Raw genomic sequence first — 27,507 nt, forward strand, 5'->3', positions numbered from 1 at the left:
CACCACACACACCCTCCCAACTAAGGTTGCTGGATGAGCTCTGAGCTGGCAGAATAATACAACAGAAATTCAGGGTTCCCTCTGCTGTTGCCTGGGCCTAACAGATTTGACAAAGCTCCCTTCATCCCCAGCCAAAATGGGAACAAAAACAAAACCTGAAATAACCCATTTCAACTTCCAAAGCTGCCGAGATAAACTCCGCCCAGGATAAGGATGAGCAAACAAATTGTTTAAAAAGGATAATGATTTCAGAACTCAGAGCAAATGCCTTGCTTTGATACAGAGTTACTGCTAGGAGAGGAGAAAACTTTTCTAAAATTTCTGACCAGTATTTTCACTGAGATTTAAAAGAATACTGCACCTATGATACTAGGAAAGAATGTAGAAGGGATAATCTGAGTTGAGGAAAGAGTATAAGAAAAAGCTCAACTGCTCAACTCAACCACTGAAAAGCAAAATGAATATTTTAAAATAGCAATTTTTGATAAAGAGTACATTTAGGGGGAGACATCTGAAATTAACAGTAGATGTAGAATAATGAAAAATAAGGTTGGAAAAGTAGATTGATGTTTTCACTGATGACAAATTTACTAAATTGTTCAAAGTTGATTTTCAGTTGAACACCAAAGAGGTATCTGTTGCCTACACGGACTACTTCTTCTGACAATAAATCTTAGAATTATATAATTCTCTCTTGTAAAAGGAAATTTTATATCAAACCTCAATAAAATCATAACTGCTGCTAGACCTGACAATCCCTAGCGAACCACAAAACAGATCACATCTCGCATTATACTTAATTTATACAAGATTCTTAACAAGCTAGGTAGTTGTACTTAATTCACTAAACAGTAAAGAGCCAATGAAAATTTATGAGCAAGGAAATATGATCAGAAGAGCATGACAGAGAATTTGCAAATGAGATTAATTTGGCTTTCCATACTAAAAAAAAAAAAAAAAAAGATAAACAAACAACACTGAAAACATATTTAAAAATGACAGGGAATGATACCTTCCAGTAACAGCCCAGCACAGAACATGTTTTATCTACTAGTTTTTAGAACACTTTTGTAAAATGATTTTGTATATGTAAGATATGAAGTGGCAGTTTACAAATTACATATTAACTAATAATACACCAGAAGTACCTCTGTAGTAAAATATGAAAAAGCAAAAAAAAAAAAGACAGGGAAAATTTAAGATTATATTTAATTGTGTTAATTATTAGGAAACTTACTTACCAAAGGAAATATACAATGGGAATCATTAAAAAGCTATTAAAAATTATAAAAGTGGAAAAAGTAGGGAAAGTAGGAAATTCAAAAATAAAAGTTGAGTGTGTCTGTACTCCCACATGCCCTGCAATACTCCTGCTTTGCTCTCTCTACAGCCCAATCTCAAAGGCAGTGATAGCAGCACAGTCTATTAATCTGTGAGCACGTGAGAATAGGTAGAAGGATAGTGTGAAGCGGTTAATAACTATATAGTTTCAGGCCTACAGAAATTACCATCATGGATAGTAGGGGTACATCGGAGGAGAATAAAGAGCAAGCACAAAATACGAGGTTCTACTTATAAACTATTACAGAGGCCAAGCACATGGTCCCTGCCCAGATCTAGGGAAGTACAGAGATGAGCAAATGAAACACAGAGAGATGCTCATCAACCTTCTGAATATATAATATATAAATCGAGATAGATTTTAATGAGTTTTGCTTCCTGTATGTGTGAAATGGAGACACTACTCAATAAGGCTTTTGTAATGACTTACTGAGGAGGTATATATGCACTTAGCATAGTGACTGGCCCATAATTTGAATTCAAATGTTACCTGCCTTTTCTTTCCATAAATACTCTTTCACTAGCATCAGTTCATCAACTGAATATGGTATAAGAGCAATCAAAATTTTGTTTGAGATTGCCCAGATTTCTAAGACCACACCAGATCCAAAAGCATGTTCTTTGGGGTCAAGGTATTATTTCATGAATATAAATGAATGGTGCTGTTGGACCCAGGCAAGAGGAAATAAAGTACTTAGAGTTCAAACTGAGTTTAGCAGAATGGGTAAGATTTAGAGAAATGTCAATGAATAAAGGAAGACATCATGAAAAAGAAAACGCAAGACGAAACTTACTAATTAGCAAAGTTCATTTGAGAAAATGTTGAGTAATGTTATTTTAGAAAAAGCAGAAATAGTCTGGCTGAAGTTTATACTGGAAAGCAGCTGGGAACATTAGGCTGAAAATCAGGCTGGATGTAGATTATGAAGAGAATCCAATGTCATACATAAGGAGCTTTCCCCTATAATAGTAGTTCTCAAAACGTTTTGCCTTTTGGACTCCTTTGCACTCTTAAAAATTACTGAGGCCTCAAACAGCTTTTCTTTTTCTGGGTTATATCTATCAATACTTCTTACCTGAGAAATTGAAACTAAGAAATTTTTACAACACAAAATTTCAAAGTATTCGTTCCATTAGTTGTCAGTGATGATGACATCACACATTATGTAGCCTCTGGAAAACTCAACTCTATTCTTGTGAGAAAATGAGAGTAAAAGAAAATATCATAATACTATTACAAAAACTGATTTTAACTTCGCTGATCCCGTGAAGAGTCTTAGCAAACTCTGGGTGTCCCCATATCAATTTTGAGAGTTGCCTCTCTATAGCAACGCAGAAGACCAAATCAATGCAGGGGTTTTTTGGTTTTTTTTAATTTTTTAACATCTTTATTAGAGTACAACTGCTTTACAATGGTATGTCAGTTTCTGCTTTATGACAAAGTGAATCAGTTATACATATACATATGTCCCCATATCTCTTCTCTCTTACATCTTCCTCCCTCCCACCCTCCCTATCCCACCCCTCTGGGTGGTCACAAAGCACCGAGCTGATCTCCCTGTGCTACGTGGCTGCTTCCCACTAGCTATCTATTTTACGTTTGGTAGTGTATATATGTCCATGCCACTCTCTCACTTTGTCCCAGCTTACCCTTTCCCCTCCCCGTATCCTCAAGTCCATTCTCTAGTAGGTCAATGCAGGGGGTTTTTTGTTCTGTTTTGTTTTTTTTGTTTTCTTAACTGGTCTGTTAACGGTATGCAGAAAGACTAAAGCAGAAAGATACAGAAGAAGAACCCTGGATACGGCATAGCAGTGAGATAAGATTACCAAAGTCAAACTTAACATTTACAGAAAATTCCATAAGTCTGGACTTGCAAGTAATAAAAGAGGAACAAACTGACTTAATTTCTTCCCTTAATTTCATTGTACCCACCAGGATATAAAACTCGTTTCTTTAGGTAGGCTATATCATAGGTATGGTCTCAGATGCTCTAGAATGGTTCCAGTTTCAGGAAATTTTATTTTTAATAAAGACGGTTATGTGTCAAATTTTTATCTAATTTGTGTGACTTCATAAGGCATTATGAAAGTAAAAATCACACACACAAAAAATATCTATCAGTCTATGTGTCTTGATGTGTAGTTTTTTTTTGTTTTTCTTTGTTTTTTTTTTTTTTTGCGGTACACGGGCCTCTCACTGTTGTGGCCTCTCCCCTTGCGGAGCACAGGCTCCGGACGCACAGGCTCAGCCGCCATGGCTCACAGGCCCAGCCGCTCCTCGGCATGTGGGATCTTCCCGGACCGGGGCACGAACCCGTGTCCCCTGCATCGGCAGGCAGACTCTCAACAACCACGCCACCAGGGAAGCCCCTTGATGTGTAGTTTTAAGATAATGATCTCTGCAATTATATGTTCAGCTAGCCCTGAAAGCTATCATACATAACACTATTTCTACAAATGTGTCCATAAATATAGAAACTGTACATAACATTGTACTGTTACACAAATCTGTAAAAATCCTTTCTCTTTATTGTATAAACACAATATTTTAAACATGATTCAGTTCAAAGTGCCAAGTCTACAAATTATATAAAAAGAATAAAAATTTCTTAGCTAAAGTGACTATATATAATTGTTATTCTTGTTTTTAAGTGATAATTCTCTATATTTTTTAACAAAAATGTTTCAAGGAAAAGCCTGGATGAATAGAATCTAGAGTTGCTAAAACTTTTTATTTTCAACTCAAAATTACTAGCTATGCAACAGGGTGATGTGACTCATTCACAGAAAAAAAAAGGCAGTCAATAAAACCTGGCTCGTAATGGGCCACATGCTGTGTTCAGCAATGACTTTAAAGAGGCTACTATAAATATGGTAAAAGAAATTTTTTTAATTGAAGGAAACTGTCATTAATAACCAGAGCTACATCCTTGATCATTGCTTTTATCTACTAACCTTTACTGAAACAGATACTGGTCTTCACTAATAAATCTTTAAACTCTAGTAGTATTAATAAAAAAAAATCAGGTATAATATTTAAAATATTTAACAACCAGTATGAATGGACAACTGTCCACCAGAAAGGTGGGGTGGTAAGGATGCCAGGCTGACAGGCAAATGTATTCTTTCATTCCCACCCCAGACCAGCACTGAGGCCTGGGGAAGTCGGCATTGGTACAGGAAAGGAGGAAATAGGGTGATTAACTTCAAGAAAACCAACTAATAGGAACAGCTGCCCTAGGGCTAAAACTACATCCTGGAGGCCTCCTGCTGGTCCAGGTACTAACCCTTTAATTGCTGGATTATGAGTTGGTAGGAGCTGCACTTGGAGGGTTCTTAGCAGTATCCATTTCCCAAAGAGCTAAAAAATATTTCAGTATTTTAACAACTGTCATATACCCTGAGAAGAGTTGAATATCAGTCCTTCACAAACTAAAAGTATAGTAACAAATACTGTCGCCACTGATATGACAAAATTCTATTTTACAATTTAGAGATGAGTTTAAAATTTTTTTAATTTTAGCATTCCAAAAACTAAAGCTATTAATACAAAAACAAATACTTCAGTGAACTAAAGCCTTCACTATCTCTACATTTTGGGAAATTTTCCAAAATTCTAAAAGTACTCTTAACTAGAGCCTTCATTATTAATCACTAAGTCCTAAAATGGAGGTATTTTGGAATTTCTTTTAAAAATTAACACACCTTTACTTTCCCAACTTTTGATCTCTAAATAAGGTAATTTTGTTATTTTCAGTAACTTTAAAAATTAATTATTTCATTTATTGGCTATACACATTATATTGAACTGACTTGAAAACTAAACATCTATAGATAGGCATTTTTCCCCTCACATGACAAACCCTCATTTTACTGATTTTCTTTCAAATACTACCAAGCTCCTTCAGTATCTTGGTGGTTTAAACCACTACCGTCACCACCTAAAACAACAAACTGTGGATATAAAAGATGGGCAAAAGTGACATATTTTAGTATAAATTTATCACAAACTTTGAAATTTGAAGACTTGGAATCCAATCCTATGTACATGATTTACTGGAAATGGGAGCCCAGGCAAGACCTGTTACCTCAATAAGCCTTACTCTCCTCAACGGAACTGCATTGTTATGTCTGTAGGGCAACTAGCATAGTGACAAGAGCATCATGCTAGCTGGTGTCCCATAAATTTTAGTTTCCTTTCCCTAGCCTTTACCAAAAAATTAGGTAATTGGGTGATAGGTTATGAAACAACTATATAGAAGAAAAATAATTATGCTGAATAAAACAATGATTCCTAGAGTAAAATAAAAATTATGCTTATTTTTTAGATTATAACATTAACACAGTCTTACAGTAGAAAAAGTGGGGAAAAAATCTTCCATAATCCTACCACCAGACATAACTACTATAATTATTCCTCCTGATAGCGTTTTGGTTATTGCATAGAATACATAATTGTATTAACATTAAGAGCTGTTCCTGTATTTTTTTCTAAACTTCACTTTCTAAGGCCATTAAAAATTCCCAGAAAACATCATTTTAAGGAATATTTTATTTTATCAAGTGAAATTTCATATTGTTTAACTAGTCTTCTATTCATAGATATTTAATTACTCTTTCTGTTTTATATTTTTTAAAAATACTACAATGAACATGCCTGTATATAAATATTAAGATTTGATTTTTTCAAGAGTGTCTATGAAAAAAAAAAAAGAGTGTCTATGAAAGGCAAACTTAAGAATAACTGGTAAAACTGACTGAAATGTTTATTATAATGCACTCTATCCTTATCAAGTCCAAAATACATTTGACTGGAACCTGATTTTTTTCTTTGCTATGTGGTTCAGTATACCTGGCATACCCATTGTCATGGGTTGAATGGTGGCATCCCAAAACATATGTCTACCCAGAAATTGTGGCTGTAACCTTATTTGGAAAAAGGATCTTTACGGACATAATTAAGGTAAGGACCTTCAGATAAGATCATATGTATTAGGGTGGATCCTAAATCTAAAAATACTGTTCTTAGAAAAGTAGGGGAAAGGACAATGCAGGGAAAAAGTCCATGTGAGGACTGAGGCAGAGACTGGGGTGATGTGTGTACAGACTGCCAGCAGCCACCAAAAACTAGGAGAGAGACGCAAAAAGGATACTCTATCAGAGCCTCCAGAAGCAACTAAATCCTACCGCCACCCTGATTGCAGACTTCTGACCTCCAGAACCATGAGAGAATTAAGTGTCTGTTATTTTAAGCCACGAAGCTTGTGATAATTTGTTATGGCAGCCCTAGGAAATGAAGATACCCTCAAATCACATTTTGTTTTTTTTTTTTCTTTTGCGGTACGCGGGCGTCTCACTGCTGTGGCCTCTCCCGTTGCGGAGCACAGGCTCCGGACATGCAGGTTCAGCGGCCATGGCTCAGGGGCCCAGCCGCTCTGCAGCATATGGGATCCTCCCGGACCGGGGCACAAACCCGTGTCCCCTGCATCGGCAGGCAGACTCTCAACCACTGCGCCACCAGGGAAGCCCCTCAAATCACATTTTAAATCAATGTCTATTCACTGTTTCAAAAGCTACATCATCTATTTTCCATTAAACTCCCCTGAATCGTCCCATTAGTATTTGGTTATACATTATTTTATTTTTTACAAGCACTATGAACATCACCTACTTACATGTTGCATCCATTAATGATAATTTAGTTGTAGTTCTAATGTGGTTTTTGTCTACTCAGTCATAAGATCCTTGAAGGCAGGAACGGTATCTTAAATGCCCTGCTTGTCATACATTTCATCTAATATAGTGCTATATACAGTGCAAGATTTAGTAGCTTCCTATTTGCTAAAATACAGAATGACTAAAAACTTTTTTATATACGTTAAACCATCCTTATGGAATACTTTAGAACTAGTGGGATCCTTTAAAGATCTATAACATATAAAGTATAAAGATACATTTTCCTGTTCTTAAAACTGAAGTCTGGTCTTATGAAAATCCTCATTGCCTATTGTTTTAAAAGATCAACATTTACTGTCAATGACTTAAAATCTACACCAGGAATCTAACAATATTCAAGATATAGTAAGAATCATGTAAGTTAGAAGGGCTATAATAGAACAAAGCACCAGCAAAAACCTCTTCTGTAGAGGATAGGCTGTGGTTACAAATAAAGAAGTTCACCACGTTACATTCATATTATGTTTTATAGTTACTTAAGGTATAGTTGTTTAACAATTGGTTGGAAAAAAAAAAAGAATGGTATTAAGCAACAACAACAAAAATCTAAGTATACAACATACCTGAGTTCGTAAAATTTCACTTTTTGACAACTGCATATCACCAGTCAATTCTTTCACAATGATGCCCAGTGGCTCTAGACGTTTGCTGAAGTAATTTGTCATTTCAGCTGCCAACGCTTTCATTGGAGCAACATATACAATCTGCGCCAAAGAAACACTAGCTTGATGAATGAGCAAAAACTACAACGTCAATACAAGTCACTATTTATTGTGAAATATGATTCTAGCCACTTAGGGCGAAAAATCTTAATAGTGATATATGAAAAGTACTTATCTTTGTTGCATAAGTGTGCAGCTGTTTACAGGACAATGGAATTTGTTGATATAGCCTTATCACTTTGAAAACTGGTGCTTCAAAGCTAAGTGCATTTTCATAGCTTTCACAGGGGTAGTGGGATTTTCATAACACAAATAGGGATTGCCTAAAAGTAATGAAGTAAATCATGCAGCATTCTTAACATGACTTCATGTATAATATCCTTAAAAACTTCCAGATCTCATGTAACATGTACAACTGCAAAATGATTTTAAATTTTACAATTTAAAAAGCTGTTGTCGGACTTGTTAATTTCCTACCTTAAATTCATTCTTTCTGATAACACCTTGTTGAAAATGCTGGCGAATTTCATGCAAAACTGTAAGCATTGCAATGTTGGTCTTTCCAGCTCCAGTAGGGGCACAAATCAGCATGTTCTCATTGGTGTTGTAGGCAGTCTCAAACACAATTGACTGGATTCTATTGAGTCTTCTCATTCCTTTAAAAGCCAGCTGTCCAATCTAAAAACGACATGACCCACTATAAATGATAATATGTGAAGGTCTCATACAAAACATTAAATGCAAATTTTTAGTGATAAAAAACCAAACGACTAATTTGTTTAGTCTCTCAATGTGTCCTGTATTTAAACTAAGTGTGCACAGCTGACAACTCACAACTATTGTACAATTCTAATGCACTTGGGAATTGTAACCCACTAAATTTGAAAAATATGATAATGAGACTATACCTGTATCTTTGTACACAATCCTAAGTACAAAACCATGATAATAATGTAATGAAACAAAATTAAACAGGTATCTTTTGACTTCATATGATGATAGCCTAGTTTATTTAGATTGAGGATGACAAATGAAAGTGCAAAGAAGAAAATTCCTGGGGATATAAATCAATAAGAAATTCTGTTTCAATATGTTATGGATATTTATAGATACTTTTTTGAAAAGGCAGCCTTAATAGTAGGAATAACAGCTGTAGATTATGTTTGTTCAGAACTTACACTGTGACACATGCAATTGTAAGCAGTTTCATATATTTATTTATTTAATCCTCAAAACAATTCTATAGTATAGGTACCATTATTATGTCCTTTTAATAGAGAAGAAATTAAAGACACAGAGTGGTTAATTAATTTTTCCTAAAATCTTCTATACGAAAAGTCCTTAGAGATGAAAACTACAATGTCTGAGAGTAAACAAAACACTGGATGGAATTAATGGCAGGAAACTGGAATAGCTATATTAATGCCAGAAAAAAATTGATTTAAAAGCCAAGAATATTACCAGGAATAGAGACCCAGTCATTTCATGAAGAAGATCATTCAATCCTAAATGTTTATATACCCAATAACAGATCTTCAAAACACATGAAGCAAAAACTGACAGACATGCAAAGGGAAATAGGCAAATCTGCAATTTCAGTCAGAGATTTCAACGTCCTTCTCCAAGAACTGAGAAGTCAAGTAGGAGTGAAAATCAGCAAGGCTACAATAGATTTGAACAGCACTATCAACCAATTTGACCTGACTGACATTTATTCATCTAACAATAATTCTCCTCAATTGTTCATGGAACATTTAACAAGATATATATATATATATATATATATATATACATATATATATATACACACACCATATTCTGGGCCATAAAACAAGTCTTAATAAATTGAAAAGGAAGCAATACATACAAAATATATTCCCTGATCACAATGGAGTTAAATTAGAAATCCTTACTAGAAATATCCTTAGAAAATATACAAATATTTGGAACTAAATAACGTTCTTCCTAAATAACCCATGGATGAAAGAAGGACTCAAAAGGGAAATTAACTATTCTTAACTGAAGAAAATGAAAACTCAACATATGAGAATTTGTGGATGTTGCTAAAGCACTATTCAAGGAAAAATATATAGCACTAGCCACCTATATGAAAAAAGAGGAAAGGTTTCAAATGAATGACTTCATCTTTCAAAATAAGATATTAGAAAAAGGAAAAAAAACCGAAGTAAAACAGAATAAAAGAAATAATAAAGATCAAAGTAGATATCAATGAAATGAAAACAGAAAAGCTTATTCTTTGAGATCAATAAAACTGATTAATCCCTAAGCCAGACTGATCAGGAAAAAAAGAGAGAAGACAGGGAATTCCCTAGCAGTCCAGTGGTTAGGACTCTACACTCTCACTGCCGAGGTCCTGGGTTCAATCCCTGGTTGGGGAACTAAGATCCCACAAGCTACGTGGCGTGGCCAAAAAAAAAGAGAAGACACAAATTACTAATGCCAAGAATGAGAAGGATGGCATCACTAGAGATGCTGCAGATATTAAAATAATATAAGGGAATATTATAAACGACTTTATGCCAATAAATTTGACCATTTAGATCAGATGGACAACTTTCTTAAAAGACACAAATTACCAAAGCTCATTCATGAAGAAATATACAACCTAAATAACTCTGTATCTGTTACAGAAATTAAAGCTGAAGTTAAAATCCTTCCCACAAAGAAAACTCTAGGCCCAAACAGTTTCACTGGTAAATTCTACCTAACATTTAATGAGGAAATAACACCAATTTTTCATGGAGTTTTAGACTGTTCAGAAAAACTGCAGAGGAGAGAATACTTTCCAAATCATTCTATGAGGCAAGCTTTCCCCTAATACCAAAACCAGACAAAATAAAACTGCAGACCAATATCCTTTATGAACATAGAAAAAAATTATAAACAAAACTTTAGTATATCGAATTCTACAACATAATACTATATCATTACCAAGTGGGGATTATCACAGGAATGCAGGGTTAGTTTAACATTCAAACTCAATGTAATTCACCATAATAATACACTATAATGGAAAAGCCATATGATCATCTCAATAGATGTAGAAAAATAATTTGACAAAATCCTACACCCATTCCCAACCAAAAAGAAAAACAATGTCTCAGCAAACTAGAAATAGAAGGGAATTCCTCAAACTGTCAAAGGATATCTACACAAACCCTACAGCTCATACTATACTTAATGGTTAAAGACTAAATGCTTTCCCCTAAAATCAAGAACAAGATATTACGCTCACCACTTAATGCCATACTATATGTTATACTCACCACTTATCATAGTACTATAGGCTCCAGTCAGTGCAATCCAGGAAAAAAAAATTATTTTTTAATTTAAAAATAAAAGCATTCATATAGGAAAGGAAGAAGAAAAACTGTCTTTATTTAGAGATGACATGATTTCCTAGGCAAAAATCTGATGGAATCTACAAAAAATCTCCTAACACTAATAAGTGAATTTAAGAAGGTTGGAGGATACATGACCAGCATGTTTTAAAAATTATATTTCTGTATATTATCAATGAAAAGTCTGAAAGTAAAAAATTTTTTTAAATCAATTACAATAGCATCAAAATTATAAAAATTTTAAGAGATAGGAAACACTTATGTACTAAAAACTATGTAATTTTGCTAACAGAATGAAAAAAAATCTATGAAATATGTCAGTTCTTCCCAAATTGATATATAGATTCAATGCAAATCCAATTCAATATCTCAGCAGGCTTTTCTATAGAAATTAACAAGCTGGTTCTAAAATCCATATGGAAACACAGAGGATCTAAGAAGAGACAAAACAACTGTGAAACAAAAGAACAATGTAAGAGAGCTAAAACTACCTGATTTCAAGGATTATTAAAAAACTAGAGAAATCAAAACAGCATGGTATTGGCATAAAGATAAATAGATCGAGGAACAGAATAAGGAATCCACAAAGAAACCCTCACATATACGGACTGCTGATTTTTGACAAAGGCTCAAAGGCAATGCAAATGACAAAGGATAGCATTTTCAATAAATGATACTGGAATAAATGGATAGCCACACACAAAAAATAAACTTGGATCCATACCTCCTACCATATACAAAAGTTAACTCAGAATGGATCATTGACCTAAAATGAAACTTAAAACTATAAAATGTGTTCAAGAAAATAAAAGATAAATTTTCTGTGGTCCTGAGTTAGGCCAAGATTTCTTAAACACAGCATAATCTATAAACAAACAAATTGATAAACTGGACTTAAGCAAAACGAAAAACTTATAGTCTTCAAGATAATGTTAAGAAAATGAAAGAAGAAGCCACAGCACAGGAGAATATCTCTGTGAAGCTTACAAGTGATAAAGGACTTGCATCCAGAATATATAAAGAATTCTCCAAACACAATGATAAGAAAACACACAATCCAATTTTTTAAATGGTCAAAAGATTTGAACAGTCACTTCACCAAAGAAAGTATGCAGATGGCAGTAAGCACACAAAAAAGATGCTCAACACCGTGAGTCATTAGGGAATTGAAAGTTAAAACCACAATGAGATAACACTATACACCTATTAAAATGCCTCAAAATTTTTTAAATGCTTATTGCAAGTGTTGGTGGGGACGTGAAGGAACTGGCACTTAATTTTTAAAAAGTTAAACATACACTTAACGTGGTCCAGCCATACCACTTCTAGGTTTTACCCAAGAGAAAAAAAAAAAGTATATGTACATACAAAAGCTTGTAAACAAGTGTTCATAGCAGCTTTATCTGTAATAGGCTAAGACTAGAAACAACTCATATGTCCATCAAAAGATGAATGGATAAATACAATGTAGCACATTCATACAATGGGATACTACTCAGTGATAAAAAGGAATGAATCACTGAAACATGTAAAATAAGGATGAATCTCAAAATGATTGTTGAATGAAAGAAGCCAGACAAAAAAAGGAGTACATACTGCATGGTTACATTTATATAGAAATCTAGAAAATACAAACTAATCTATAGTGACAGAAAGCAGATTAGTTGATGCTTGGGGGTAGGGAGGTGGGTGGAGGGAGAGATCGGAGGGCTTGCAGGGGGCACGAAACACCTTTTGAAAGTGCCCATTATGTTCACTATCTTGATTGTGGTGATGGTTTCACGTGTGTTTACATACTCTAACTTATCTAATTTTCACTTTAAATATATATGGTTTATTGTATGTCAAGTATACCTCAATAAAGCTGTCTTTTTAAAATTAAAAATAATTTTATAGACTTATCTGTTATATCCACTTACGCCTTCATTTGGATACACACACTTTGAAGATATCAGAGTAGTATCTCTAGGGCCTAGAAACTCTTGGGCAGACCGATTAAACACCTTAAGAGTACCAGCGATACTTTCTCATCGATCTCTGCTGATGACTCAGCCTTGGACTGGCAGTGCAGCACATTTTTCAGAACACGAGGCTTAGGGTCAGAGGCCCAGGTTAAAAGATTGGCTTTGTATTTGCAATGTAACTTTGAACATAATTAACACCTCTGAGTTCTATTTCCTCATCTGTAAAGTAAGGTTAGTTATACTATCACACAAGGAAATTATAAAAATAATAAAAATAGCCAACAATTACAGAGTTCTTATTATGAGCCAATCACAGGGTAAATCCTTCATATGAATATCCTAATTATTTGTGATAACCATACCAGATTATTTTACAGATGGGGAAACAGAGACTTCAAAAGACTTAAGTTCACACAGCTATAAATGGTGAAGTTAGGATTTGAAGATAGTGTAACTTCAGAATCACAGTCTTTAATTGCTAATGTTTATAAACCATATAGTATAAACCATACACAGTGTAGGTACTTGCAACTGTGTTGAAATAAATTAACAGCATCTATTATCATCGCTGTCATATATCATCTTTGTTTTTTATATGAAGCTTCTAAAATACTATGGTAAGTTAATGTTACAATTTCCAGTCTTTATAGACTCATGACAAACGTCCACTCTTCCTAAACTATAAATCTGATCATGTCACGTTCCAGCTTGAAGATTTTCTGAGACTTCTCACTGTCCATTTTAACTATACAGGGTATGTAGCATACAAGATCTTTCAAGGCACAGAAGGTATAGCAAATAGAACCCTTCAAAATGTGAACCCTTGTTATTATCTTCCACTACTGCCATCTATACATACTATTCTCTGGACATTCTTTGTGCCTTTGCACCACCTATAATACCTTTCCCAGCATTGAGAAGCTCTTCATTATCATTCAAGTTCAAGTTCAAATGTAATCTCTGGTCCCCTCCAATTCCATACACAATTATTATATTTATGCATTTATACTCTGCCGTATTTCAAAAGATTTAGGGAACTCCATTTTTCTCAGCAGCTGGACATTCACACCACCCCCTTTATATATATATTGCCATTATGGCCCTTAACCACAAACACTGAAATGATTTATTTATATGTATATCCGGCCCACTGGATTTAAATTAAGGATTCAGTTTTACTACTCTCTGCATTACCATAGTACCTGACCAATTGCCAGGAACATAATAGGTCTCTAAATAAATTTTTACTGATTGACAAATCAGTTGAATAAATGAGGGAAAAAGTCTTAAAAATCTTAAAAAGATACACACTTCATTCACAATATCTTCCAAAGGAAGAGTAAACTGGATCTAAGCAAAATATGTAGCAGTTCCAGAAAAAAACTATATTCAATCTTGAATAAGAAACATTTCTTTTGTTCTTAAAGGTTACAGTTCAATAAAGAAGCAAACTAAGGCATTAGAAGAATATACTCACAAACAAACCTATTACACATGGAGGTTTATAACATTCTATTCAATTCAACAATCATTTACTGATCACTTGTATAAATATTACTATACTAAGAACTTATGTCAGTATAAATATTTCTTCTCTTAACGAAAGTAAGAGAGTGTCTAAAATGATCCTTAGAATATTTAGCTTGTGGTTTAAGGGGGAAAAAAGGTGATAAAATTATATTATGTCATTTCAGTTGTCTATAATAAAGATATGGACTATGTGCTGAGGTATCTGAGGGGAGAGAGAGTCACTAAGAAGAATGCTCTTTCAGGTAGAAGGAACTGAGTATTAGGAAAACACCTGGAACTAGTTAAAAGTTAGTAGTTGTGTGACAGAGATGGGAGGAAGGGGAAGCAGAGATAATGAAGATGGAAAAGTAGGTTATGACCAGACTATGAAGACAGGACTACCATAGGGACTCATCTACCTCTAAAGATTTTCCTGAAAGAATATAGGGTAGTGGAGGAAACTAAGGCCTAGAGAAGTTAAACAACTCACCCGAGTCCACACTGCTAGTAAACTGTGGAAGAGATGAGACCTGAACTGAGTTTGTCTTAGCTCCAAACACAAATTACCACCAAATACACCGTCTAAAATACTACCATACAATGACTCAGTTTGCCAATTAGTAAGTCTCGACATTCATTTAAAAACCATTGCAAAAGATTCCTTAAATTACTGTTGCATATATACAGTCTTTACTAGCAACAGAACATGCTGATGAGAAACAAGTTACCAAAAAAAAAGCAAACCCCTACAAAAATTATAAATTACTTCTGCAGCCCACATTCTGCCCCCTCCCCCCAAAGTTTATTTTTGTTTTTCATTTTAAATTTAGAAAAATGGATGAAATAATTTTCAAAATAAACTTGTTGGTAAAAAAAATAAAAGGAATGTGTACAGGCAGCAACTGTAACAGTATTAAAAAATATCACTAGAGGATTCAGTATGTTTCAAGTTATGTTTGTGAGCTACTAGAACATGAGATAATTAAGTTAAAGTTCACTGAGCATAAGGAATTTCTTGTATTGAAATAATATTCAAATTATATTCACAAATAAGAAAACAAAAGATTAAAGAGGAAGAAAAAGTGTGACTATATCAAAACTCTATTTTACTTAAATTTAGAACTATGTAGTAATAATATTCATTGTTTTATTTATATTTAATACATACACTAATGTCTAATTAAATGGCACTAACAATCATTGCTTCCAAATATTTGATATTCTTCTAACTTAGAAGAAACACAGGTGTTCATTTTATACATGAATGAATATACAAAATTGAACTGCAATTATTTTTCTTAGAGTCTTAGTATTTGCTCTTAAATAGAAAACTGAGTATCATGGCTAATTTATCATAAAGGCTTTATGTTTAGCACAGTCATTTGAAATATGTACCATTTTCCCTTTTAATTAGTTTTAACTAAGCATTTTCAAAACATCATAATCAGTAGATGAAAATGTTACAAGTTTCATCCTAAATCCACTTGTCTATGTATATTTCAGATTCATCAGACTACTAATCTTACAGAAATGACGTGACTCATATACGCAATCCCATAGAAAATATGTTTCTGATATACTTTACCAAACACTAGCTACACAGGCCGTTACCAAATGCACGCTTTATTTTTAAAAAATAATCTGGATGATACTATTTACCTGGAAGAACAAAAATGTACACTAGGGGCTTCCCAGGTGGCGCAGTGGTTAAGAATCCGCCTGCCAATGCAGGGGACACGGGTTCGATCCCTGGTCCGGGAAGATCCCACACGCTACGAAGCAACTAAGCCTGTGTGCCACAACTACTGAGGCTGTGCTCTAGAGCCCGCAAGCCACAACTACTGAGCCCATGTGCCACAACTACTGAAGTCCATGTGCCTAGAGCCCATGCTCTGCAACGAGAAGCCACTGCAATGAGAAGCCCGCGCACCGCAATGAAGAGTTGCCCCCGCTCGCCGCAACTAGAGAAAGCCCATGTGCAGCAACAAAGACCCAACACAGCCAAAAATAAATAAATAAATTTATTTTAAAAATGTGCACTACACATACTGCACTAACTGCTTATAGTAATCAAATGTAGGTACTTATACTGCCAGTCAGTTAAAATGCATTAACTGGGTATCTAAGATGAAGCTAGGAGCATGTCATCCCTTCCAAGTTAGTATATGTATCATAAGCTTAAGTTTTAAATATTCTAACAGCAAACATCAATTTCAGCATGTATTTAGGAAAAATCATATAGATACCAAAGACATACATTATATAATCTTCACAGTTTAAGTTTCCTCTGGCTCTAGATAGCATGTGCCTTAGGTTCAAAATTTCAGAATCAGAGATGATCACAGCTCAGTACAGGCCGTCCAAGCTCTATATGCTGGAATCCACCACTCTAATGCTTCCCACAAATCACGTTCCACACCACAAACTACTTAACAGCCATGGAAGGTATTCTATTCACTAAGATGGAAAGATCTTGTTATTTGAAAAAAGCAAGATGCATACCCATATTATAATATGCTACTTTTCTCAAAGATGGTGGGGGTGGGGAGTAGGGAATAAGAATCTGCTGTTTATATATATTTAACAGTTAACACTAAAATATGTTTATATTTGCTTGTAGACATTCTGGGAGAATACATAAAATCTAATACTGTGATTTTTAATAGACTGAAATAAGGATCTGGGCAGACAGGGGACAAGGATAAATTATGAGACTTTTCACTACTTAAAGATTTCTAGCTTTTAAAATGTGATAATACCTATGCAAAAAGAAAAAGATAAAACACACACATAAAGATATACAACTGACTTCCTTAAAAAAACGGAAAAACTAAAGATGTGTCTGATTAAGTGGAGATGCCTAAATGAGCTCTCAAGTATTACAAAAATATTTCATATTAAAAAGTTCTTATTATTCCTAGAGTTTTACCCTCCAGAGACAAAAAGGTAATTTAAAAAACCTTCAGAAGAGTAATTCAATTTAAGTCATATGTCCCTCCACTCACTGTCCTCCTCAACATTCTCTTTTTTGGTCTTAATAGGCTGAGTTCCTCAAAGGTTTCTCTCAATTAAAAGTTTAGGAATAGAAGAAACAGCAGGTTCTCTTCCTACATCCAATACCTGTAGCATTAGAGCTGGGACCTCACCTAGGACTCTACGGTTTCAACAAAAGTACAGACCTGTTATTAACTGCAAAGCCTAAACCACACCTGGCCATTATCTAAAATGTACCCTCCCATTCGTTCATCGTACACTGAACTCTGCCTACCAAGTGCCAAGCTGTGAGGACTTACTCTCTGTCCTCAAGAGCTAAAGGCGAAGCAAGTGAATCTGGACCACCAGGAGTCTGTTACTTGGGTCCCAACTATAGCTCTGCTACCACACACCTCCACACCCTAACCTTTAAAGGAACGGAACCAGGGAACACCTGGCACGCTACTTCACTGACGGCCAACCCCAAACTGATGATCTGTGACCAGATCAGTAGACTAATACATTATAAAAACAAAACCTAAAATGTTAAGTTATCTTTAATGCTCTTAATTGTAGATAAACACATAAGATAATATATTCCTTATTATTTAAGTTGGCAAGTAAGTTGTTCACTAATCCATTTAATGATAATAGTACCAGTTAGCTACCATTTCTAATTGAGCACATACTACACAGTAGGCTTTGCTTTAAATGCTTTAAGGGGATTATTTCTCTCAACATCGAAAGAAAACCCATGAAGTAGGTCTTTTTTATTACCTTTATTTTACAGATGGGGAAACTTGGCATGGAGAGATTAGAGAGTTTGCCCTAGGATAAATGGCCAGTAAGTAGTCGAGCAAGGACTGGAACGAAAGTTCAAATTTTAAAGTCCAAGTTAAAAACTTGTAAATCTTACTGATTTCATTACTTTACACTTTTATTCCTTATGCTGATTTTTTAACAAAGTAACTTAATTTTATAAAAATAAATATAAATATAAAAATATAAAGTCAATGAAAATACTGACCATACTAATAATCAAATAAATGCAAAATAGAGTCAGAGTGCTTTTTAATCTGGGTGTTTAAGATTTTTTAAAAACTGATTATTCTTGGTAATGTTTACATCTTCATATGCATCATACACATTGCTTTTAAATGATCAACATTAATAAATTTGCATATCATTTAACCTAAAAATTCTACCTCCAAAAATGTATCCAAGTTAAACTAACAACAAGAATGCCAGATAAATAAGCAAAAAGATGTCTGCTAAAATATCATTTATAATAAAAAAAACTAATACAAGTTGAACGTCCATAAATAGACTGAGATCAGTAATTCATGATGCATTCTTTATGAATTACAGTAGTTAAATAGGATGAGGAAGATATATATGCTTATAACACGCCACAGAACAGTAACATAATTGAATATAATCTGTTAATACAAAAAAATTATGGAAAGATATACATCAAACTGTTCCATTGGATCTGGGATTATAAAGGAAGTTTTACCTTCTGTTTTGTAAGTTTAGATATTACATTTTAGATATTACTTCTTTTATAGAACAGATTTTATAATCAGCTTCACAAAAACGCTTTACTCTTTACATAAAAGAAATATTTATCTTAAGGAAAAACAAAAGGGGAAGACCTACTGTACGGTGTCTTAATGTATTAAAAGTAATAATAATTTCTTTCTTGACAGATATAAATACCTCATGTTTTTATGTCAATATAAAGTAACTGATTCACCCTGTTTTTCATTGTCATATAAAGAGTTCTACATCTTTACCAAACCCCAAATTTCCAATTTGTACTCCCACTTGAAAACTGAAATATTACTGAATTCTGTTAATTAAGAGATTAAAAAAAGAAAAAAAGAGATAAGAAAGACAGTGTATGGCCACTATTATTTCCTCTTTACTGAAGAGTTGTGTGTTTTAATGTTTCATGATATTAATTCATTTTGAACCAGACAATCTGGGTAGAGGAAATTAAGTCTTAGCAACAAAAGACCTCAGGAGATTAATCTGCTGTTAAGTCTTTGAAGGAAATAAGATTGTAAAATTTTGTGAAAAACAGGTAAGTTAGTTACTGTCTAAAATGAAACTGAGCCAATTTGCATTACATACAAAAAAGCAGTAAGAAATCACAATGCATAATTCATAATCCTTTCATATTATTTAAAGGAATGCATTTACATCATTTAGAAGAGTAACCAAAAATACTCAATATGCCCTTAAGTGTCAATTCCTAAAAATTCTCTCATCCTGAAAATAGCCCATTTCACAACAACCAAATGGGACTTCTAAATATATTGTACTCCCTGATGACAAAATGATAAATAAGTAGGTATTACTGGCCTTGAAGAGAAGAAAACAAGGAGAGAAAAACGAATAATAGCAACACTGCTAGATTTAATTGAGGACTTAAGGCATAATGGGTGTTAGAAAGGAGCACTAACCTCTTCTTGGAAGCGTAAGGTACACTCCTCATTCCCAGGTTTGAGCTAAGGCTTACCTGCTGAGAAAACTGAAGAAAAAACCTCAAGAGGGAATTTTAAAAGACAAACAAGATTCTGGCTGCACAGTAACAATGTCCACCGATGAACCACCAAGATTGCACATGTGGGTTTCTACCAGCACACTCTTAACAAGTCAGCAGGTCAGATGTCCTTCTGAAACACCTTCACCAACGTGCTATGCCGAGAGTCACATTCCCAATGCACAAGAAGACAGTAAAAGACATGACTGAACCTCACTTATGAGTTTGCTTGTGTTTAGACAGAACCATCAGAATAAGCGAGGGCTTGATTCACAAAACCAGTACTACAATTACATATACAAACTTCAGATGCAATTAGAGATAAAGAAATTAGAGATAAAGAATCTGGCATTTTCTACTAAGTTAATAAATTATTTTCATAAGGGAGATAAACTTATCCTGACATGTATATATTATAAATATCCTTCCAGGATGTCACTTTAAGTGTTAGATCTTAAAAATGTAAGACACTATTATTTAATTGGTATTATAGTCTTTTTGACCAAAACTGTGGGGCCTGCCTTCTAATAAACAGCCGCACTTCTAACCACGGCAATAAAATAGAAGCAAAAGAGTCTCTGTCAAATTCTGTTAAGTCCCACACAGAATATGTCGTTTTCAGTTTCTTGGCTGATATTTGTAGCAATAACCGGTTTCAGCTTTGACCTTAACCTGTAAATTACTTTCACTAGCTTGCTTGAAATCTTTAAAGAGGGTAAAGTATCTGGGCACTTATGCGGTCAAGCTCACAAAATGTTACAGTTCTTAAATTATAGGTGATTTCTTAATTTAAAATGTTTTTACAGTACAAATGACTTTAAACTTTCCAAAACTAATTAAATAAAGCAAGGATGTCATTTTAAATATATATCTCCTTAAAGAAGAAAATCTCATATTAACAGAATCCTCATCAAATGAATTGTTTTGAAGGATAAGAGGCTATTTTCACTAACTAATCTAACAGATTAGATTTTAATCCAAGAATCCATTTAATGTAAGATAATAATAATATAGCAAAAATGTGTTATATAAGTGAAAGTATTAATGACTTATTTAGAATAGTCAGTTCAATATACAAATGTGCACACGTGTGTATTCAAACATTCCAATGCTTAATAACATACTTGGTACTGACTTCCTGAAGAACAAAAATTTATAATTGCCTATTTAAATTGGTACCTTTTAAATTTTCCAATATTTTAAAAACACAATTTAATGTCATTAACTCATTTCCATAAAAGAGATGATCTCAGAATTTTCTTTACTGGAGAAACAAGCAGTAAACTGGACTTATAAATGGCTTCCATAAATTGAAATTTACTGCTCATTCCCCTCATGAGATCTGAAGCTCACATAGAAGGGTTCCAGGGACTTCCCTGGTGGTCCAGTGGCTAAGGCTCCAGGCTCCCAATGCAGGGGGCCCGGGTTCGATCCCTGGTCAGGGAACTAGATCCTACATGCCACAACTAAAGATCCCGCATGCCTCAACGAAAAGATCCCTCATGCGTCAATGAAGATCCCACGTGCCGCAACTAAGACCCGGCACGGCCAAATAAATAAATGAGTATTTAAAAACAAAACAACAAAAAAAGAGGCGTTACAAATACACTGAACCCACCACCCAAAAGAGTGGGGGAAGGACCTAGTCAAAGACTAGGGAGGAGCTCGGCTGAGGGTGTGCTGAGGCGGCTGATGCTTTGAGAACAGGTTCTTCCTACTTGGAGTAGGGAGTATTGGTGCTTTGAAAAAGGACAGATTTTTCAGGACTCAACCCTTGAGATCTTCATTTATTTGCTAATGTGGGGAGCAGTAATCTGGACGTTTCTTAACAGTCTCCCAGGTGATTATCAAGTACAAACAGGATTGAGAACTGTTAGCTCAACCTTCCCTACCCACTCCCAACACAGTGATTAAGGTTTTCTTAGTCATCTGACTTTTTCATAATTTAACACAACCTACTCTGGAAAGAACAAAGTACATTTTACTCAGAAAAACTTCTGTTTAAACATGTATCAAATTAGAAGGGAATAGTTAGGTAAGGGGACCCCCTGTAAGATAAATGCTTTATTTGAACTTCTTGTGTAATATGTAAAGATTTAAAGGATAAACAAAACATTTAAAGAAATCATGAAAGATATGCAATAAAACATGATATTATGCAGACTGCTTAAGAATTCATTAAGATTTCTTTATATATCGATTTCCTCTGATACATTTAAAATTACCCAAAATTACATAACTATTATTTTCATACAACTCTGAAATTTATCAAGAATGTAAGAGCTTGCTGAGAATGCAAAAAGCAAGGTGACCTATCTATGTTTATTTAGTCACTCTTTGATATTTGCACCATTGGATCAAATTTAAACTTGTCCTCTCCAAAACCTCTTGTTTTCAGTGTTTATACAAGGTGATTAAGTTAAAAAATGTGATATAAGGTACCTAAAGAAATGCACAATATTAACTAAAAAAATGCAAGTTCCTTTGCTTTATCTTTATTAATTTAAAGCTGTCTTCTGTATTACGTTCAGTATTCATCTTTGAGGAATTTTAAAGTTATTTATACCAAAATAATTCCACCTATCAATGTCTCTTAACAGAAAGATTCAAAGTACGCCCTGAACTTTTTCAGGATTGCAATATCATACTGCAGTTTGGGTGGCTAATCTCCCAAAATATATCACAGATAGTGCTACACATATTCTGTGTGCTGACTCATGTAATCTTTTCAGAATAAATAGTCCGATGAGGAAACAAATTTAGACGTGCTATGTAACTTGATCCATACCACAAAATGTGCGAATGGTGAAGCTGAGAATTCAACATCAGTTCTACTTGCCTAATGGGATAGTAAGTTCCTCAAAGGCACGATCATAATTCTAAATCTTTTGGTACCCACCATAGCACAGTGCCTTGCATCAATCAAGAGTTCAAGAAATGACTGCTGATGACTGATAACCAATCCGTACATATTTTCAGAGACAAATAATGAAAACCATGATAGGCCTGTGTAACCACAATATATAGATATGTTGGAAGATATGGGCTAAGTCCATTTCTAAAGCAACTTGAAATTCCCACATTATAAGCTAAATTCATCTACTTTTCAGACTTCTGAATTCATTTGAGTTCTAAAATTATCATTCTGGTGTAGCTCAATATGCCATTATGCTTTTAATGCTCTCTCTTCTAATTTCCCTCCCCATAAAATCAATAAAGTATAGGTTGTAAAGAAAGTTATTTTGTTCGATTATTCCTAGCTAGATGCTAGGCAGATGCTAGGTATAACTCTCCTTAGTTTAGCAGGTATTCTTCAAGCAGCTGGTGCCCTTTTCCTAGTTAGCTGTTTGCAAGTGTTCCCAGTAGACTTTATGGTGCTGCAATCCTGAAAAAGTTCAGGGCATACAGACACAATTAATTCTTTTTTAGAAAAGAAAATATAAATAGCACTTCCCTTCAAATGAGACCTAGCTATTTCATATATTTGAACTATAGTGAACTTTCATAGCAAGTAAACATTACTTTTTAATCATATAATTTAAATACTTGCTGAGTCAAAAATATATAAAAATCTCATTTATAGGAAAGCTTATCTAATGGAACAAATTTTTACATATTGAACATTTATTGACCCCTAAAACAGAAGACAATATATTATCAAAAGCATACTTTCACACACAGCAGACTGAGTGCATCAAAATCCAATCCCAATTACTTTTGAGAGTAAGCTGAGAAATTTTAAAGATTTTCCTTACACTTTCCATAGTAATACTTTAAATAATACTTGAATACATAACATAATGGCCCTCCTGACAATGGCCAAGTTTTTATAAGAAAAATACCATTTTAAAATTTCTATATACAAAGTAATATGGACAAGACATAATCTCCAATATTCTATACAAGGTCTACACAAAGTTTTCAACACAAAATCAGGAACTGTTCCTTTCTCTATACACCCCACATCATGAAAAACATTGTTCAGTTCATTGTCATTCTTCAGAAAAAGCCCAATCCCCCAGATCACAGCAGTCGAGAAACAACTAAAGTCTCAAGTTCTCCAAAAAATCTTCATTAACAGCTATAACCTGCACTGATCCCTCTGCCTTCCATTTAAGATTACATTAAATTCAAACTACTGATTTCGTACTTAGTACATTCCACAGTATACTGTTGGTAAATACTCAACAGAGATGCCATCTTATGCCCCCAACTATGCTGCAAGCTCACTGAAGACAGGGGAAACATCTTGCTGATTTTTTAAAAATACTATCTACCGATGTTTGCCATGTTTTAGGTGCATGAAAAACGTAAAGTCCTTTTTCCTTCCTCTTTGTCTGCTGATGTTAAGCAGACAACAGAATGAGAAAATGAGTAAGAAGTTAAAAAGAAAGCTTTATCTAGAAACATGGTGGTAAAACTAGAAAATTCCAAGGGCAAAGGGAAGATGTGAAAAGCAACCAGAGAGAAATCTTACCTTAAAACAAGTCACAGCTAGGTTGATCACAGACTTTGCAAAAGCAAAAATGAAAAGCAGATGACATAGTAATATCTTTAATATGCTAAGAGAAAATAACTGTGAACTTAGAATTCTATTACCAGCTAAAATATCTGTTGCAAATAATGGTAAAATAAAGGTATTTTAGATTAACAAAAATTAAAAGAAACTTAATCTGCCACCACCAGATTCCCAATAAAGAAAATTTAGGCAATGAAAAGTCACAGAACATGAAAGCACTAGATAAAATTAAAAAACAATGAGCAAAATATATAGGAAATCCAAATAACTATTGACTATAAAATAATAATAACGATTATAGTATCTGGTGTAAAAACTAAAACAAGATAGAACTAAAGTACATGAAAACAACATCAAAGTAGTTAGGAAGGAAGTGATTGAAGTTTAAAAGTTTTAACAAACTTATTCTGTAATAGTTTTAGATCTGCTCAATGCTTAGAAGAGACCAAAAAAAAAAAGAAGAGGAGGAGGAGAAGAAGAAGAGAAACGAACCAAGTTTCCAGATATCCAACTATGGACGGCATAAAGTTCTGGCGGACAGCTCTGTTCTTTAGGGGCATCTCAATCTTGGCATTATTGACATTTTGGTAACTCTTTTGTTGTGAGAGGCTGTCATATGCACTGTATAATGTTTAGCAGCATCCTGGCTTATATTTACTACATGCCAGTAGCATCCTCCTAGATGTGACAAATAAGTGTCTCCAGACATTGCCAAACGTCTCCTGAGGAGGATGTGGGAGGTGGCAAAATGCCGAATGAGAACCGCTATCGTAGGTAAAGAATGGAAAAGGAGAGGTGGGGTCAACTCCTTTTTCCTTTCTCATTTTACTTAAAACCTTACTTGAAAGTACAGACCTTACTTTTCATAATTTAACCGTGAGAAGAAGGCTTTTTCCTTCCTTTGATAACAACTTATCTTGGAACGCATTAGCCATTAGCCTCCTTCAGAGAGAGGTGGTAAAACATACTTTTTGTCTTGCTATACAGTCATCCCTCAGTGTCTGAGAGGGTTGTTCCAGGACTCCAGCAGATAAAAAAAATATGCAGATGCTCGAGTCCCTTATATAAAATGGTGTAGTATTTACATATAACCTGTACACAGCTCCTGTATATTTTAAGTAATCTCTAGATTACTGTAAAACCTAATGCAAGGTAAATGCTATATAAATAGTTGGTGGCAAATTCAAGTTTTACTTTCTGGAATTTTTTTTCTATTTTCCATCCACAGTTGGTTGAATCCACGAATTCAGAACCCCCAGGTATGAAGGGCTGACTGTAATTCCCAATTTCCAGATTTATCTGCTGCTTTTGGTTCAGAAAATAAAATCCACAGATTTTAAAAAGAAAAATAAAATCCACAGATAAACACTGAAGATTCTGTTAAAACACAGCTTCACGTTCTATTCCATCAGCTTTATGTCCTACTTTATTCCCTAGAGCTGAGTTTCTCCTTTTGGGGAAGATATTTTTATTATAAAAAAATAATCAGAGAGAATTGATAGCTACAGAGATCTACAGAGAGTCTCCCTCAAGTCTTTAGGTGAGTACTAAACAGCACACATATATGAGAAAACTACCCAAGGTACAGGGAAAGAACCATCTGAATGAATTAGAGGAAGCAAATTCAAACCCGACCACACAGCATCTGGAAAAGTTCTTGTTCTCAGCAGCCACAGCAGCAAACCTCCTAATTAACTGAGAATTAGGTAGAGTACTCAGAAGACTTTGTCTCAGCTGTGGGGCAAAATTAGCCCTGGACTAAAATGCTGTTCTGCTCCACCTAAGAAATTTTAAAAGCAAGACCAGAAATAATCAAACTGATCCAAAGTAACTTAACTATGTCCCAGGGAAAAAAAACTCAAGAATATTTATAAGAAAAATATCCAGTACTCAACAAGGTAAAATCACAGTCTCTGGGATTCAGTCAAAAAGGATCAAACAAACTAAAAAGCAGAAAAAAATTATCATAAGAAATAAGAAAAATTGATTAAAACCAATGCAGAAATAACATAAATGACAGACTGTTCAAGAAACTAGAGCAAGATTCAGCAAATTATGGCCTGTGGACCAAATCTGCCTGAGGCCTGTTTTCATTTGTTTTGTTTTGTTTTGTACAGCCTATAACCTAAGAATAGTTATTATATTTTGAAAGGGTACCTTAATAAAAAAGCAATAATAAATATGGAACAGAGACCCTATATGGTCCACAAAGCCTAAAATAATTACTGTCTGTTCCTCTACAGAAAAAGTCTTATGACCCCCTAAGCTCTAGAAATGATTGTGTAAGTAGAGACATAAAAGATATTAAAAGAGCTCAAATCAAACTTTTAGAGATAAAACTACAATGACTGAGATGAAAAACACACTGGATGGGATTAACAGCACTTTAGACACTGCAGAAGGAAAGAATACTAAATTTGAAGACAAGGCAGTAAAACCTACCCAAAATAAAACATAAAGAAAGAAAAATACAAAACAAAACAAAATTAAAGTTAACAGAACATCATTAAGCTGTGTGACAACTTCAGGAACCCTAATATACCTATGATAAGAGTTCCTGAAAGGAAGGAAGGGGGCAGACAATTTCTGAAAAAATAATGGCTGAAAATTTCCCACATTTGATGAAAACTTTTATAAATCCACAGATCCAAGATGCTTAACCGATGCCAAGCACAAAAAACGAAAACAAAAAAAACCTGAAGAAAACCACACCATGGTAGTGACAGGCAGAGAGTTTTTTCAGCTGCCAGGAAAAGTCAGATATTTGAAGCACACAAGAGGTTCGAGCTAGCCTTTGCTGACTTTGAGGATGGAGTGAGCCACATGCCAAAGAATGTGGGCAGCCTTTAGAAGCTAAGAATAACAGACAGCAAGGAAATGGGGACCTCAGTTC

The 27,507-nt window shown here is 34.3% G+C and overlaps 1 protein-coding gene across 2 annotated transcripts in view; it reads right to left on the bottom strand.

The window, feature by feature from the left end:
* ASCC3 (activating signal cointegrator 1 complex subunit 3) overlaps positions 1-27,507 on the bottom strand; it is a 337,466-nt gene that overhangs the window by 231,661 nt on the left and 78,298 nt on the right. For both annotated transcript variants that reach the window (XM_089921889.1, XM_022553310.3), the window contains exons 9-10: positions 8,217-8,417; positions 7,641-7,781 (exon numbers count right to left, since the gene is read on the bottom strand). In XM_089921889.1, coding sequence (XP_089778015.1) covers positions 7,641-7,781; positions 8,217-8,417 — 342 coding nt within the window. The remainder of the gene's footprint in view (positions 1-7,640; positions 7,782-8,216; positions 8,418-27,507) is intronic.

Source organism: Delphinapterus leucas, chromosome 12 (genome assembly GCF_059928025.1).
Source record: "Delphinapterus leucas isolate spDelLeu-1000000601 "Yukka" chromosome 12, BTC_Dleu_Yukka2, whole genome shotgun sequence".
NCBI classification, from domain to species: Eukaryota; Metazoa; Chordata; class Mammalia; order Artiodactyla; family Monodontidae; genus Delphinapterus; species Delphinapterus leucas.